Genomic DNA, 17,433 nt, shown 5'->3' with positions numbered 1-17,433 from the left:
AGGGCTTGTTGGAAAAGCCACAAGATGTTATGCACGCTACCTTACAAAGCACTAGGGTAGCTACTTCAGTACAGCATTGTGGGATGGTACTGTGCCAGTTAGTATAGCTAATTCTTGCCTCTTGGCAAAACTGGCCAACTGCAGACTCGGGTCCACCACGATCCGCTGGCTGGGGAATTGACTCTGTGGTCAGACTCGGAGGGTGATGGTTGACGGAAGTCAATCGTCATGGTGATGTGTGACCAGTGGGGTCCCCCAAGGCTCTGTCCTTGGACCCGTATTGTTCAACATCTTCATTAATGAAGTGGACATTGGAGTCAGCAGTGGGTTGGCCAAATTCGCCGATGACACCAAACTCTGGGCTAAAGCATCCACATCTGAGGACAGGAGCGTGATCCAGGCTGACCTTGACAGGCTCAGGAAATGGGCAGACAAGAGCCTGATGATGTTCAACACCGAAAAATGCGAGGTTCTCCACCTTGGGAGGAAGAACCTGCAGCATCCTTATAGGCTCGGCAGTGCTACGTTGGCTAGCACTACAGATGAAAGGGACTTGGGGGTCATGACTGACCACAAGATGAACATGAGACTGCAATGTGATGCTGCGGTTAGTAAAGCAAGCAAAATGCTGGCTCGCATCTATAGATGCTTCTCAAGCAAATCCCGGGATGTCATTCTCCTGCTATACTCGGCCTTGGTGAGGTCGCAGCTGGAGTACTGCATCCAGTTTTGGGCCCCACAATTCAAAAATGATGTGGAGAAGCTTGAGAGAGTCCAGAGGAGAGCCACACACATGATCAGAGGTCAGGAAAACAGACCTTATGATGAAAGGCTGAGAGCCATGGGACTCTTCAGCCTGGAAAAGCGCAGGCTCAGAGGTGATCTGGTGGCCATCTATAAGTTTATCAGGGGTGACCACCAGTATCTGGGGGAACAATTGTTCACCAGAGCGCCCCAAGGGATGACAAGATCGAACGGTCACAAACTCCATCACGACTGATTCAGGCTGGACATAAGGAAGAACTTCTTTACTGTCTGAGCCCCTGAGGTCTGGAATAGATGGCCTCTGGAGGCAGTTCAAACACCCACTTTGAATGCCTTCAAGACACATTTGGATGCTTATCTTGCTGGGATCCTATGACTCCTGCTGACTTCCTGCTCCTGGGGCGGGGGCTGGACTCAATGATCCTCCAGGGTCCCTTCCAGCCTGAATGTCTATGAAATCTATGAAATCTCACCTCTGACCCTTCTCTCCCCCAGGGACTTGCATGATTGGGGGCAGCAGGGCAGGCCCTATGAGGAGAGGCTGAGGGACCTGAACCTGTTCAGCCTCCACAAGAGAAGGCTGAGGGGGATCTAGTGGCCTGTTGCAAATTAGTCAGGGGGGACCAGCAGGCATTGGGGGAGTCCCTTTTCCCCTGAGCACTACCAAGAGTGACTAGAAATAACGGTCACAAGCTGGCAGAGGGTAGATTCAGACTGGACATCAGGAGGCGCTACTTCACTGTCAGGGCGGCTGGGATCTGGAACCAACTTCCAAGAGAAGTGGTGCTGGCTCCTACCCTGGGGGTCTTTAAGTGCCCCTTGCCGACGTCATTTGACCCCAGTACTCTTTCCTGCCATGGCAGGGGGTCGGACTTGATGATCTGTCAAGGTCCCTTCCGACCCGACCAACTATGAAACTATGACTCTGAAATCTAAGCTGGAAAGTGAGAAAGGTGAGTGTCTGAGGCCAGTTATATGTGCTACCAGGAGGATGATTCCCAGAGATATGACTCTCACTGAGATGCAATCTCACCTCTTGTCCTTCTCTCCCCAGCGGCCCTGCAGTCTGAACTGGAGAGTGAAAAAGGTGAGTGCCAGGGACATGTGGGATGTGTTAAACAGTTTATGTGGCAGTAGGCGCGTGCACACAAGACACTACGTCACCATCACTGTAGCAATAAGCTAAAGTGACAGCTTGTTGCTATGGCAAGGTAGCATCAGTGGGCACAAACCACGATGCCAAAACTACATCACCATAGCGATGAACTGGGTTGCCATAGCTCGTCACCATGGTGATGTAGCATCTAAAAATAAGCATGCATCTCTGGGACTACACAGTCCAGCAGTACCTGATTTAGTACTAAATGACTGGGCAGCATGAAAAAAATAACAAGAAATAGGTTTCTGCTGAAGCATACAAGAGCTCAGACACAGAAGAAATGTGGTTTCCTCAGTCCCCTTGGCTCAGTTAAGCCAGCTCAGGTCTATGCAGGGACATTCAGGGGACCGAGCCAAAAGTGCCTGCTTGACTGTAGCAGGTCAGGTAACAGCCTGGTTTGTTCCCAACTAAGGGTCAGAAGCAGACACCATTTCCATTGCAGACACCAGCAGTGTGTTAAAGGGCTACTCCTGCTGACACAGACTAACTCTGATGGGAACAGACCAGTGTCTTTACCAGCACTGTGACTAGTACAGCAGGGGTCCCTGAGCCCACAGCCCTGAGCAGTCCTTGCTCTGCCTGGTCCATGGCATTGCAGGAAACTGGGAGACCTGACTAGTATGTAGCAAGATCCCTCCTCCCATGGGACCCCCTGGGCTCTAGCCCTTTTATAGCCTGCAGTGGGGTGAAGGGAATGACTTTACCCTGGAAAATGAAAACAACCTTAACTCTGCCTTGGCTGGACCCCAGGTACTAGTCCCACAGCTATGATCAATGTAGGAATGGGTCTGCAGCTCTGAATCGATGTCTCATGCTTATTAAAACTGCTTTAAGGATTCCCCCTCCTTAGGGAGTCACAGCAGGGCAGAGATTAGGATGCTCAGGGGCTGTATCTGCATTTCCAGCCTGCAACACTCCTTTCCAGTTTCCCCTGAGCTTTCCTGGGTGCATAACTCTGAGACAGGGGCTGATTTACACCACCCTTGCAATGTGGTTCCCCCATAAGTTAGTGACAGCTCCTTTCACCCCATCTGGAAGGGCAGAGGGTTTGGGGAACCAGGTATCCTGTTGCCAAGGAGAAGAGTGAGGGACAGACCCTGTGTATAGAGGTAGCAGTGAAAGTCACTGCTTGGCGCTCTTCATCACTGGGTTCCAGTCTCCATCCTTGTAATACATTTCTTCGAGTGTTTGTTTCAGAGAGGCACCGTGCAGATAAAGGTAATGTTTCTTCATGAATTTCTGTATGGAGAGAAGGGGGAAGTCTCATGTTTTGCAGCTGATGTCCCACCAGGCCTTCAGGGCTCTCCTTGGAGCAGAATCTGTACGCGATGTGTGCTGTCTGCTGAGGAACTCCCCAAGAAACCTCATCCTCCAGCAGCCCCAGCCCTCTGCTCTGTGTCACTCCTCTGCAGGGCTGCATGGGAGCTCCCAGGGGCAGCGCGTGTCTCCGCGTGCCAGGGGGTGAGGAGGCAGCAGGCATGTGGGGGACCAGAGAGGAGAGGCCGGATTAGCTGTGGCAGGAGAGGACTGATGAGAAACTGGGCTACTAGGATTTAGAGGAGGCTGGATCACGAGGTCACGGAGGAGCAGTATTTAGGAGTGGGATTGAGAGGGCTGGGGTGGAGGGTTCCAGAGCAAAAGGAGAGAGGAGTCTGAGACACCCGGAGACTGCGGGGCTGAGTGTGCTGTGTGAGAGAGGAGTGCTGAGAGGGGAAAGGAGGAATTTTCTTTGGCCTCCATCCATCTGAGGTGAGCAGGACACAGCCTAGAGCACAGGCTAGTGAGACAGGCGGTGGCGGGGAGAGGCAGGGGGTAGGATGCAGCTGAGGAGCAGGAGGTGGATTTGGGAGCTGTCAGCATGTAGTGCCAGATGAAGATGATGTGAAGTGATGATTGATGTGAAGGGAGAAGGGCAAAGGAGGACAGGGCTCTGGAGAATGCCCCCCAGAAGAGAGGAAAAGGAGGCAGCTGCCCTGGAAGAGGTGGTGGAAGGGCAGACAGAGGTGGGGGAAGTGCTTGGAGAGCCCAGTGAGGAGAGGTCATCTTGCTGGAGAGGAGGCTAGAAGGGGGTGGGGTACCCTGGAACCAGGAAGCCGTGCCCTGTGCCCGGGTGTCCGTGCAGAGCCTGGGTGAAGAGGATGTCCCCAAGGGAGCTGGGACAGCAGAGCCTCTTCCTGCCCACACAGCACATGGCCCCTGGGCTGGACTCAGCTGAATGCCTGGAGCACAGATCACTACCAGTGTCTGTCCATGTCCTCAGGCAGGAGAGGTTACCCCAACTCAGCCAGGGCCAGGGAATTTGTGGGACTCCAGGTTAATTCTCTTTCACTTTGCAGGTGAATATGAAGCAATGAAGGTAAGTGCCTGTTACTGTCTCACTGACATCCTGACTTCATTGGCAACACCCTGAAAACCAGCCACACATCCCTCCCCTGTGAGCAGGGGCAGGCAGCAGCTCATGAGGCATTGGTGCAGCACAAAACCCATGGGTTTCCATGTCGGATCCCTGCCAGGTGCTAGCACCATGACTCCATGTGGCATGAGAAGCAAGGTACTGCTCAGCATCAGTGTCTGTGGCAGGATCTGGCTCTCAGTATGCAGCTGTTTATTCTAGCAGCACCAGGAGATCCCCTCTGAGACCAGGCCCTGCTGTACTTAGAGCTGCCGGGACAACTCCTGCCCTGTCTGGTAGGCTTCTAATCTAAAGAGACAGGACAGACAAGGACCAGCCCATGATCCTCTCTCTCCAGCCTGAAGCCCTGGGAACTCCAGTGACTTGCCCAGGGTCACACAGTGAGTTAGTGGCAGAGAAGGGAAGGGAACCCCAATCTCTTGGGTGGTGGCCCATCACCTGCGGTGCAAGCCCCTCCATCTCCTGTGTCCAGCGTACAAGGGACCCTGGGTGGGATATGTGGGTGGGGGTGTCAATCTCAGCTAGAGAGGTGGAGAGCACAGCCCTCATCTCCATCATTCTTGTCACATCCTCTGGGTCTTAGGTTTCTGGTGTCCTCCAGCTCATGGGGCCTTGCCCAGATGCTCTGTACTGGCACTGCCCATATGAGTGTGAATTAAATGGGCCAGGAGTGGAGGATAGACAGTTGGTGCAAGAGAAACTGCTTGAGGCCTCCGCTGGGGAGGAAGGAGGAGGCAGAGGTTGTTTTTGGCCAGGATAAGGGCCTTTTCTCCAGCCCAGGAGATGGACACAAAGGGAGCGTGATAGGGAAATGGGGTGTGTGAGAGAGCAACAGTGACTGGGGAGGAGGGCACAGGGCAGAGTATGGGAGTTGGGGGCAGGAAATCTGGCCTGGATCTGGACCCCAGCATGTAGTCTCAACACCCCCATCCCAGTACCGCAACAGTGACCAGGCAGGAGTCAGCCTGGACAATGTGTGTGTGGTGTTGGGGGAAGGGGATGGCAGTGGGCTGTCTGGCTGAGGGGCTGCTCAGAGCAAGCTGGCGCCAGACCACGTGCTGCACTCCCCCCTGCTCTCTGCTCCGCCCAGTCACTCTGTGTCTGGGAAAGAGATGAAAGGATGTCCTCCCATTGTGTGTGTCAGGCTGCATCTGCTCCAGGCCACAGTTAGGTGTGGGCAGGGACAAGGGAGCATATTGAAATGCCACTTTCTCCCCAGCCTGGATCAAGCCAAAGCCAGTGCCCCCCATGGCTCACGTATGCTGCAGGGGGACTCTGCATTCTCCTAGGAGCATCCCCAAGTGAGACCAGGGCTACCATAAGGGGTCCCTTGGCACTGTCCTGTCCACAGGGTCCTGAGCACAGAAGATGAGGCAGCCAGAGGCCATTCGAGCTCCTTTCCAGACACAGCCCCCAGGATGTGCTGTCCCTGGGCTGCTTCTCCCAGCCATGCAGCCAGTCCCTGCCTGCTGCTTCCTCCTGGTACCTCTGGGCTCTCTCTCCCTGACACTCACGCCCTTCCCCAGCTGCAGTCTAGTCTGTGCCCACCTGCTCCTTTTGCCTTTGGTATGGCAGATCTTGCTCAGGCCTTTTGCCCAGTCTGGGTTTTGGGTGGTGGCTTCTGTCACTTCAGCTCCCTCCCTCCAGGAAAGGGTCTTCATGGCTCCGTCCTTGAGGCAGCAGGAAGGGCAGCAGCAGCCTCAGCCAGGCCTGGGGCTGCCCAGAGAGCACAGACACTGCCAAAGTTCAGCCCCCTCCAGGCAGCAACAGACACCCACCCACATGACAGGTCCCTCTGCTCCCTCCAGCCGTGCTCTGCCCACAGTGGTGCCACCCAGCACCAGCCCGTTCCTGGCACACAGAGCTGAACCCAGGCAGCTGCTTTTACCCTGAGCTGGGAGCGCCACACCTCGGGGGGGGGGGCAATCCTGCAGATCTTCTAGGGGCTTTCATGACCCAGGTTGGCTCTGTGGTGTGGCCTGGAGGCTCTCAAAGACGCGCTGCAGGGGGTGGCCTGAGCCTTGCTCCCAGTGCAGCTGAGCTCAGAGTGAGTGGGCAGCCATGGAGGACATGCCCATCTCCCTGCTATCAGTGGACCCAAATTCATTAGTAATGGGCCCTGTTCTCCTGTGCTTAGTTTTCCTAGTCAGTGCTCCCTACTGTCCTTCCCCTTTCCCACCCCCCACCCAGTGAGCCCAACCTAAACTCACATCCCTCCCCTGGGCTCTGATCTCCATGGGGAGGAGCTGGTTGTGGGCTCTTTCTGTTTGTATTTCTGTGCCCATACCTCTGGGGACATGGAGGCTGCCAGCTGGTGCAGAGTCCCAGCCTGAGGTGGGGAGGGGCAGGGCACCAAACCAGGCCCAAGACCACAGAGACCCCCATGCCCTGCCCTCTCTTCTCATCCCGACCACCTGCTTCTCCCAGGGCAGGCTGCTCTCTGGGCCCCTCTGCTCCCCTGCCATCTCCCAGCCCTTCCAGCCCATCTCATCCAGCCTCACTGCCTGCCCCTCCTCACTCCATTCTTCCCAATAGCCCCTGCGACACCATCTCATGGGTTTGGTGCCTGCCCCTCTTCCACCCCTGCTCTGCAACTGTGCCACCAGGACAAAGCACCCCCGCCTGGGGTGGGGAGGGGCAGGGCATGGACCATGGCTCCTGCCTCTCATGTTTCTGCCGCACACCCCTCTTGCCCCCACTCTCTTGCCCCTAGCCCCTGTCTCTTGCCCCTGAAGAGGCCAGGTGGGAACATCCCGCTCTGTCCCTGAGACTATTTCCTGTTCTCCCCATTTCCCTTCTGGGCGATGGTGATTTCAGGCAGACACTGACCTGCCATGCCTTGAGGATGTGGCAAATTCCCCATGATCTCGGGGACCCGCCTGCCCTGGCCCTGACCCATGACTCTCTCCCCAGTGGACGTGACTCTGGACCCAGACCCGGCTCATCCCAAACTCGTCCTGTCTGAGGATCGGAAACATGTGAGACACGAGGATACCCGACAGGATCTGCCCAACAGCCCTGAGAGATTTGATTGCTGTGCTTGTGTCCTGGGCTCTGAGGGGTTCACAGGCAGGAGGCACTACTGGGAGGTGGAGGTGGGAGACAAGACGTGCTGGACTCTGGGAGTGTGCAGGGAGTCTGTGCGCAGGAAGGGGGGCATCACAGTGTCACCGGAGGAAGGATACTGGGCTGTGCAGCTGCGGGATGGGGAATACCAAGCCAACACCTCCCCCTTGATGCCTCTCCCTGTGTGCGTGCCGCCCAGGCGCGTGGGGGTTTTCCTGGACTACGAGTTGGGCGAGGTCTCATTTTACAACGTGACCGACAGGTCCCATCTCTTCACTTTCACTGACTCCTTCTCTGGGACCCTGCGCCCGTATTTCTAGCCTGGTGTTAATTCTGGGGGCGTCAACATGGATCCCCTGATCCTGTGCCCGGTCCCAGCCCAGCCCTGAGGGAATCCCTGTCACTGCCATGCCATGATACATGTGGAACAGACTGTCCCCTTCCAGCCCTATCCATGCCCCCCGCAAGTGTGAGCCCCTCTGGTGCCTCTGGTGTGGGGTTGGGGAGAAGCAGGGCAGAGCTGGGGTCTCCCAGCGATGGCTGTCCTGCACCCCAGGGTTCATCTCCCAATCCCCATACTCACAGTACCACCCACTTGGAAGGGATCATCTCCAAATTCTTATCCTTCACTTAAAAATCACTGCAGTCCCTCTGGGCTTATCACTTTGTTACTTTGTTCCCCACTTTCAGCATTGCCCTGTGCAGCTCGAGATGCTGGCACTTATCAGCCCAGCTTGGAGGCAAAAAGAAGCTGTGGCCCCGGGGGCTGCGCCCACATGCAGCCCATCGTGGACCGGGGGCTGGGAGGGAAGGGTGAGGCTGGGCAGGCGGGGGGGGGCACCTGCCCCATCACCTGTGGGCCCTGGAGAAGCTTACAGCCTATTGGGGGAAGCTGCTGGCTGCTCCTCAGCTGCAATAGCAAGAGCTGTGCAGGGAGGGAGCTTTGCAGGGAAAAGGGGAGGCAGCTGTCAGGAGCAGGACACAACCCCACATTGCCAGAGGAGACTACAACCTAAACACAGCGCCTTTGATCGCTCGGCCATCCTGACAGGAAGCACAGCCTGCTGCCCTTCCTGCCAGCACACTCCTACCCGAATTCGCCTGTCAGACCCAAGCCCTGGGTTCCCTTTGTCTCCCAGGGTGAGGGTGGGCCCCAGCAGCAATGAGGTCTCCTGAGGAAGCCAGGAGGCCCACCACCGATTGGGGCTGCCTGGAGGGGAATTCCCTCTCCCAGGGGGAGCCCCGCTGCCTCGGGGTTAGACCAGACAGTGCCCTGGGGCATCTACTTGGCTCCAAAACATTGGGGGGGGGGTTTGGCGGAGGGAGAAGGATCTGAGGGGAGCGGCAGCCCTTTACTGTCTCTGTGGTGCAATGGGTTAGTGCATTTGGCTGTTAACCAGGTGGGTGGTGGTTTGAGCCCACCCAGGGGCGTGGCCTGGCATACCCTTTGGTGGTGATACGGGCAGCATGAGCTTTGTTGGTCCCTGCTGAGGCTGGCTTGTGGTGTTCTTGGGAGTCAAGCTCTCCTTTTATCTCCCTGAAGTCTACCTTCCCACGATTCTGACACTTAGTGTCGGGGTGCCCAAGCAAGCAGCGCTCAGCGATGATCCCGGCCTGAATAGCCGCCTCTGAAAACGGCCTGCTCTTGTGCCCGAAGGCTATTTTCCAGAGCCCACGCTCCGCAATGGTCTCTTCGATAGCTCTTGGTGGCCATACATTCAAGATTCATTGGCTGCTGTGCCGTACAGTGTCCCTTCTCCTTCTTTGGGAAAGCTGGGCCCTTTCTCCTTTCATTTCTTTTTAAAACAATATGGTACATTTAACCAATAAAAAGTCAAGGAATGTAAAACTTCCACTGCATCTTCCTTGTGCAGGTGTGTAGCTGGGTACTGTGGTGCACCTTCTGTTTTAAGGGGTGAAGTTATCTGAGACGCACACTCCAGGTCAGTGCCTGGGGACTCTAGGTGATGATGGCCCTGACCTCTGCCTCCACCTCAGCTAAGTCCAGATGAACAGCAACTAGAATGGAATTGGGGCCAAGGGACATGGGGATGCAAACTACCTGCTTCTGCATCTCTGTCGTGGTAGGGGACTGAAGTGTGGACTGTGCAAAAGTCTCCTTTGCCCCAGAAGAGCAATACTCTTTGCCATGGACATTCTTCTACCATGCAGCTCCACAATCCCAGGAACGGGCCATAAGATTGGACCTCTGCCCAGTTCCCCCCATCTCAGGCAGTAGGATTTGTTTCCACGTATCAAAGGAACTTCCCACCTGGGAGTAGCTGCTTCAATGCCACATCAAAGGTGTTCTGCTGTTCTCACATTTACCCAAGTCCATCACTGTGACCCCCTTTTCCAGTCCCAGGAATATCTAGATTAGCCCCACGGTATCTGTTTACACTAATGTACATCTCTTAGACAGGCAGCACAATGTGATTGAGGGCTCCATGCAATGGAAAGTGCAGTGTCCCTTCAGGGCTGCTTCTCACAGCTAATCTTCCACCTTGTTCCCAGTTTGGCACTTTCCAGCTCAAGCTCCTTTCCAGTGGGTCTTGCTCTACCTCTGCTGGGGTGAAGCCTTCTAGCATGAGGTCTTATTCTTCCCATGCTAATACTTGTAGACCAGGAGCAAGTCACTCTGTCCAGCTCTTCAATAAGATATGCTGAACACCTCTCAGGTAAGCGTTTCATACCCAGGTCCTGATTTTTGTCTTGCTGACCCCTTCTCCCCCCATCATACTCTCATTTAAAGATTCAAGACCTGGCCACAGGGTCCCTGATGAGGTCAGATGCTGTCCATGGACATAGTGCTGGCTTATGTCACCAGTCCTACTCCTTGCTCATAAACCCCAGGGCTGTCTTCCCTCACCACTGAGACATGACTGAAGCTGTTTCTTCCCCTGTAATACAACATGGCTCTTAGCCACTGGCCTGGTAGCTCCACCACAAAGTTGATGCAAATGTAGAACTGAAGTTGGTGGAAAACAGGGATGGTTGGCTCCTCCTCAACCAGAATGGCCACACCTTGGCCTTAAACCTGAGTGGGGAGGCCTGGATGGCAGCATGAAGCCATGTATTGGGGGTGCCAGGGCAGCAGCAGGGGCTCCTTGCCATCTTTCCAAGGGAGGATGCTGTCCCAGCCCCCATTTTGGGGGCAGGGCAGAGGGCTCCACCCCTGCTGCCTGGTCTGTTCCGGCTGGATTTCCATTCCTGTCCCTTGCCTTTGCTTCTAGCATACTTCTGTACAAAACAATATGGCCCACATCACAAGTCTTTGCAGGCAGGTCAGTGGCGCTCATGTAACTCCAGTTGGCCACTTGATCCACTCTGCCCTGTGCACCCAGCCCTCAGAAGGATCTACCCTGGCTCCTTACAGGCTGCAGCAGTCCTCTTCCACCTAGGAAGATGTGTGATTCCACGCATATCCCCAGCAGGTTAGGCACAGAAAACACAGCACTAGTAACTGGGGGAGATCAGTATTGCCAACCCCACTGTGCCAAAAATCACAAGACAAACTATTTAAAAAAAAATCAAGAGACTGGCACATAAATCGTGACATGCTATTTTTGAAGTGTCTGTGCTCCAGGGGTGGGTATTTGTGAATGTGTTAGGGCTGTGAGTGTGTGTGTCGGTTTGGAGCCTGGGGAGGGAGGGTCCCCACACCCCCTGGCAGGATGTGGGGTAGTGGGTCAGGAGTGAGGGCAGCAGCAGGTCTGGGCAGGCTATGGCTTGGGAGTGAGGAGCAGACAGAGACACAGACACACAAACAGCACCCAGCTGGTAAGTGGAGGGGAAGGGACAGGAAGGAGTGGGGCAGGAGCAGGGGTGAATGGGGCCCTAGGGCTGGGGAAGGCTGTGCAGAGGTGCAGAGGAGGGGCACAGCTCCCCACAGCAATGCACACCCCCAGGAGAGCCATGGGGGCCCATGCCCCCATGGGGCAGAGGTGGGCTGGGGCTCTGCACTCCGCTGCCTTTGCCACAAGAGCTCAGCTGTGTGATGTTATTGTCACCCACAGGGCAGGCAGGGGACACGGGGCATGCTGCTCCACACAGCACATCCTGTGGCAGGAAACACTGGAGTTGCACAGCTGAGCTCCTGGGGCAAAGGTGGCAGAGCCCCAGCCTGCAGTGGGCAACCCACATCTGCCCCATGGAGAGCACATGCCCCCATGCCTCTCCCAGGGGTGTGCACTGGTGTGGGGAGCCATGCCCCTCATCTGCTCCTCTGGACAACTGGCCCCAGCCCTCAGGCCCCATTCACCCCTGCTCCTGCCCCCACTCCCTCACTGTGGGGGCCTCGATCTTCCTGCCCATCCCTCTCCACTTACCAGCTGGGAAAATTGGAGATCTGAGGGTTCAGTGGAAGATCGAGAGTCAGGGTTATTTTGTCTTTGAAATCCCAAGTCTCATGATGGTTTCATGACAGTTGGCATTACTGAGAGACGGTGGGGCCCTCCTGCCTTTTAACCCAACAGCCTAGTGGTTGGGGCTCTTGCTGAGTGCATGGAAGACCCAAGTGCTGAGCCACCTTCTCTCAAACTGAATCTCTCGCTTCCCAGCAAAGTGTTCTCACCACCAGGCCACAGGCGTAGGTGTCCCCAGCTCTCTAGACAAAGCTGGAGTCCTGGCAGCCCAGAGTTGGAGGAGAAACAAAGCCAGGGAGTCAGAGGGAGCTGAGCCTGTGGCTTGCTGAGCAGGGCCAGACCTTGCCCTGGAAGGGAAGGATCCCTGGGATTGCCCCACTTCTGCCGGCTGCCAGTCCACTTCATTCAGTGACAATGAACTGCAAAGAGCAGGGCCCACCTCCCTAAGACAAAGAGCCAGGCTCCTTCAGTTCACTCCCCTGATGGCCCCACACACCTTCCCTTTGTAGGGCCTTGGGGCTGGGTGGATGGACAGTGGGGTGGAGATGCTGTGAACACTGCTTGGAGTTTGCTGGTGGTGCATTTGAAAGAGGCCTGGCAGGTGAGAACTCTTTCTTTTCAGCCTTGAATGACTTGGCGGGTGAGGGTGGGGACCAGTCCACTGCACTGCAGGCAGCCCCCTGAAAGAGTCTACAAAAGCCTCCCAATGGGAGGAGCACAGCTATGCAATTTATGGTGATGGGGATTGCCATTGAGCTTTCCTTCTAGTTTGCTCCTTCTGGCTTTTGGCTTCAGGCAAGGGAGGCTGGGGGCATCTGAACTCCAGGGCCTCCAGGCAGGGGGGCTTCCACACATGATGCATGTAATGGACTTGGCCTGGGGGGACCTGAAGGCCCAACATGAAGAGTGTGGGAGGGAGGAGACTTGCTGGGGACAGTCACACAGACTGCAACCATTGAGCTCTGCTTAGCCAATAGAACTCAGAACTGAGTTGGCTGAACATAAAATGGCAAAAAACAAAATGAAGCAAAACAAAAAAGACCACTGAAATCAGCAGGGCAGCACCCGTCTCTCTTGGGCATGGCCTGTACCTACCTGTTGCAATGCTGGGTGGGACTGTGTGTTCAGGAATTATACCAGGACAAGCCCTGGCATGGCTCTGGCTGCACACAGCCCTGCTTGTAGCAGCACCAAGGGAGGCTGCTTTATACCAGGAAGGATGTTCCCAGCTGCTTCATCTCCTACCAGGACCCCCTACCTATACCACTGCCTGCTGCAGCCCTCCCCAAGGCAGGGGTGTCTCAAGCTAGAAAGAGCCCCACAGGGCAGTCCCTGTAGGTGGTGGGAGAAAATACTATTTGGGGGGCCTGAATAAAACTTAAACTTAAAAGATACATCTACTGTACTGCTACACAGACACCACCCAGCAGGTAAGAGTGTGGGGGGAAGGGGCATATCAAGCCCTACACTGTAAAGGAGAAAATGGGCAGGGGCTGGGGTGAACGGGGCCACAGGGTGGGGTCATGGGACAGTCAGAGCCCCGGTGGCTCACCAGAAGGCTTGAGGGGGGCTCCCACCACTGCACACCCTGGGGGAAGCAGGGGGGGCACATGCCCCTTGGACTTGTGTGAGGGTTGCCACTGTGGGCTGGGGCTCTGCACCCCACTGGCTGCACCACTTTCCCTGCCTACCTGATGGAGGGACCAGGGTGGTGAGGCCGGACCGCTGCTGACCTGAGGCTTTGCTAGCAGCTGCTCCACAGGGGTGGGAGTAAGACCCTGTGCTTCCACCTGGTCTGAACTGGTTGCAGAGGGAACCTCCCCTCCCCCTTGCCTGCTTAGCCAATCAGCAGCAGGGAGAAAAAAATGGCACCAAGTTTAAATCTGCAGCTTTTGCTTCCCTGCAGAGGATTTAGCCTCAAGTGTGGCCACTCTACCAATCAGCAGGGGTGGGAATGAAAGGCACTGGGGGGGCACAGATCAAGGGCCAGTGGCAATGGGGAGGCAGGAGCTGGGCAAGGTGGGCTGGGAATGGTGCTGTGGTGCCCTGAACTCTGCTTTTCCCACAGGAGCCTGGCATGACCACATCCCCTGGTGCAACCCTACTGTCAGCCCCTGCCCCAGTGCATCCCTTGGTGCAGCAGCAGCCCACCCTCACCCCAGCACAGGTCGGGACATGTACCCTCCTTGCCTCCTCTAGTGGTGCCATCCCTGTGCCCACCAGACAAGCTACCCACAGCTCCATCCATCCAGCTCCCAGCCCTAGGGCCTGCCCCTCTGCATTCTCTCCCTCACAGTGAGGGCCTCAATCTTCCTGCCCTTTCCCCCACCAAAGACTAACCACCTAGACTCTGCTCTCCCACTATCCAGCTGCATTCCCAGCCCCTGCATGGCAGCTGCTTAGTGCACATGGCATTTATCAGTGATATGCTCAGGTGCATCAGCCACAAAAAGCCAATAGCTGTTTAATGTTAATTTTCCTTTTATCAGTGCCGATCTCATGTGCAATCAATATAGGGGTGCATCTCTAGAGGGGGTTCCAATTCTGTGTTTGCCCAAAGCCCCAATAACTCTTAATGTGCCTCTACTCCTAGGGTCACAGGGCTCAGGCAGAAGCTGTTCAGGGTGCTGTTGGGAGGGGCCCAAAACCCCTCAGAGGGACCCAGGTGTCTGGGTGGCCCCCCTCACCTCTGCCACTTCCCCACACCCGGGCCTTTCACTGCCATGTCAGGGCAGGACACGCAGCTCTGTTTGGCTTCCTTCTTTTCACTTCCCTCAGAGGCACTGGGTGTTGGCTGCAGCCCAGGCTGGGGATGGGGACTGGGCTGTGCCAGCACTCCTGCTGGGACTGAAACCTGGATGCTCCTGGCTAGAGGGTCTTGACCCTCTGCTCAGTGTAAGACTAATGCTGCATTTGGGGTGAGGAAGGATTTTTACCCCCTGGTCAGATCAGTATGGGCTGTGGGGAGGGGTTGTATGTAACCCTCCTCCTGGGATCTCTCCAGCTATTGTAACAACTCTGGTAGTAGCAGGACACTGGCCACCGTGGTCCCCCTGCCTTGCCTCTGGAAGATTTGGGTGCTGGGCCTTGTGAATATGAGATAGGGTTGCCCACGTAGTGACAGCACTAGGTTAGACCAGTGGTTCTCAACCATTTTTGTACCAGGACCCATTTTTAAAAAATTGATGGTCAATCTTGACCCAGTGCCACTCCCTCCTAACCCACTGCCCACTGGCCCCAGGCCCCAGCAAGGGGTGGGGCAAGGGGTGAGTGTGTGTTGGGGGGGGGCCACAGGAAGACCCAAGCAGCCCTTTGCAGACTGGACTCTGCCAGCCTGCAAGGGAAAAGCCACAGTTTCCCACGTTTGCTTCTAAAGAACAATCCATTTTTAAAGTTTGTTCACAGCCCTTTCGTATATTCTTGCAACCCACTTTTGGGTCAAGACCCATCAGTTGAGAAATGGTGGGTTAGACAATAGATTTATATGGGATGGTTTGTACAGGAATGACCCTACCTCAGGCAGGGGCTGCACTAGATGACCTTCGGGGGTCCCTTCCAGCCCCATCTTTCCATGAGTCCTTCATTCTTGCCTTCATTTGGCCCATCCTGGAGGCTTGGGGGAGAAAGCAGGACTCATTACACTGGAGAGGGGCAAACAGGAGATTTACTTGTATTTTGCAGCCCCCAGAACTCCCAGGCCCCAAACAAGAGAAGGGCCCTGCCCATCATGTCCTCTGGGGTCATGGAGGTGCAGGCTCCAGACACTGACTGGCAGACCACACTGATGGGGCAGCCTGCGGGTCAAGCAGGGTGGGATGGAAGAAGAGAGATTTCTTGTTTCTTGTATCCAGATGTGTGAGGCAGCCAAGAGATGTGGTTGGGATTGTGGCAAGGGCTTTGCTTATGCAGCAGGGGTGGGGGTTGGAGTTCCCATTTTTGGGTTGTTGTTCAGGAAATCCCGCTTGTGGGTAGGTTGGTTATTGTGAGCCACTCTGAGCTTTTCAAGAAGGGTGGGATGGAAGTCTGAAAATTAATAAATGGATGACCAGCCACTCACGGAGGCTGGTCAGCAATCAATAAAGGTGCATTTAAGGGATAAGCAGTAGCTTGGGACAGTGAAATAGCCTGGTTGGTAAAGCCGCTGTGTTGGGCTCAGACACATGTGAACAGCTGCTTCTTTAGAGAGCACTTACTGGGGGCTGAGACCCAGAGGACTCTCCTGGCAGAGCTTCAGGGCCCGGCATGTGGGTGCAGGGCCTTCGCTGGCACTTGTCCCAGTGACAATGGCTCTCACCTTTGCACAACAGAAAGCCTGGACGTGAAGCTCATTCCTCTCCCTGGCCCGGGCCTCCAAACCCATTTTCTCAAGACAGAAATGGCCTCATGTGCCATTCAGGGAGTGGGACTGGGCACTAGGGAGGGTTGGGCAATTTGTGGCCATGCTGGGCAGTGATTAGGGCATCAGGTCACAGGACCAGAGGCCGTGTGATGCTCATGCACTTGGGAGATCCCACCTGAGCCTTGGCCAGCACCAGGCACCCAGGGCTTGGGGCACCATTCACAAGGCAGGAAGCACAGCGATTCTCCCAGGGGGCAAGGACAGAGAGGGGAAGAGGGGCACTGAGGACCCACTGTCCAGGTTTCAGCAGCTCAGCCACTTCCTACTGTGTGAGCTGCCTCACACACTCCGGGACCCCCGACCAGGGTGCCATGGCAGGGTGCCGCAGGCGCCACTCCGTGTTAATGCTGTTAGGTGTGCAGATATGAGCCACAAGATAAACCGAAGGGGATCAGTCCGAAACCCAGTGTTGGAAACATCCTGAGTATTGTGGCCTTCCTGGGTTATTACAACAGAAGAATTGTTCTGCTCTTTTTCCAGTCTCAAACAAAGTAAGTAAAGCTCAGAGCTGGCATTTTCTGAGGAGTGCCTGGAGTCTAACGAGGGGTGGCTGGAGAGGTGCCTTGAGTGGAAGAAGTTGGAGAACCACTGCCCGGGCACAGGAGCGGGTCTGAGCAGAGCACAGGGCTCCAGCCCCAGAGAAAGTCCCCCCTGGGCTGTGCAGAGGCGGAAGGCCATGTCTCTCCCCAGCACAGACGCGCTCAGGGAACAGCCCCGCTGAGCCCCGGGATCCTGGGTCACAGGGAAGGAGGCGGCAGCAGCTCGTACCAGACTGCCGCTAACTCGGAGCCAGGAGCAGCCCCCGCACAGGTCCAGCCCCAGGGCACCGCAGACCCCGCCGAGGCGGCGTGTGGGGCAGGGCAGGGCAGGGCTGGTGCTCCTGTGAGCCACAGGCTCTCTCCGCTCGGGCTCGGGGCTGGCGCCGCGGAGCTCCGCCCCGGCGCCGCCGAGAGCAGGGAGGAAACGGGCTGCTGTGCTCCGGAAGGTGAACGTGCCGGTGCTGCGGCTCGCGGGGCCGGAGCCATGGCTGCGGAGGGCCCGGCGCGGAGCTTGCAGGAGGAGGTGACGTGCTCCGTGTGTCCGGACTGCGCTGCGGATCCGGGGACTCTGGGCTGCGGGAACAGCCGCTGCCAGGCCTGCACCGGGCAGCCCGGCGGGGAGCCGGAGCCACACGTCCTGTGCCCGCAGTGCCGGGCAGCGGCCCCGCAGAGACCCGTGCGGCCGAAGAGGCAGCTGGGGGAGGTGCTGGAGCCGGGGAAGCGGTCGG

The 17,433-nt window shown here is 56.3% G+C and overlaps 2 protein-coding genes across 3 annotated transcripts in view; both read left to right on the top strand.

Moving 5' to 3' along the window:
* LOC102388040 (E3 ubiquitin-protein ligase TRIM39-like) overlaps nucleotides 1–8,081 on the top strand; it is a 13,766-nt gene extending 5,685 nt beyond the window's left edge. Inside the window, exons 2-4 of one of the 2 annotated variants that reach the window (XR_324820.2) lie at nucleotides 1,820–1,852; nucleotides 4,261–4,280; nucleotides 7,251–7,347. Coding sequence is in view for 1 of the 2 variants with exons in the window: in XM_025213999.1 (XP_025069784.1) it covers nucleotides 1,820–1,852; nucleotides 3,122–3,142; nucleotides 7,251–7,723 (527 nt within the window). In the remaining variant the exon portion in view is untranslated. Of the gene's footprint in view, nucleotides 1–1,819; nucleotides 1,853–3,121; nucleotides 3,143–4,260; nucleotides 4,281–7,250 lie in introns of both variants that reach the window. The other variant, XM_025213999.1, reaches the window with a different exon arrangement.
* Nucleotides 8,082–16,303: 8,222 nt separating this feature from the next.
* The window catches only part of LOC102372833 (E3 ubiquitin-protein ligase TRIM39-like), a 9,137-nt gene continuing 8,007 nt past the window's right edge, over nucleotides 16,304–17,433 (top strand). Inside the window, exon 1 of the mRNA XM_025213963.1 lies at nucleotides 16,304–17,428. Within this exon, the coding sequence (XP_025069748.1) occupies nucleotides 17,190–17,428 (239 nt within the window). The 5' untranslated portion in view covers nucleotides 16,304–17,189. The remainder of the gene's footprint in view (nucleotides 17,429–17,433) is intronic.

This window comes from Alligator sinensis, unplaced genomic scaffold, assembly GCF_000455745.1.
Source record: "Alligator sinensis unplaced genomic scaffold, ASM45574v1 scaffold634_1, whole genome shotgun sequence".
Taxonomy (NCBI): domain Eukaryota; kingdom Metazoa; phylum Chordata; order Crocodylia; family Alligatoridae; genus Alligator; species Alligator sinensis.
This window is presented reverse-complemented; position numbering and strand designations above follow the sequence as displayed.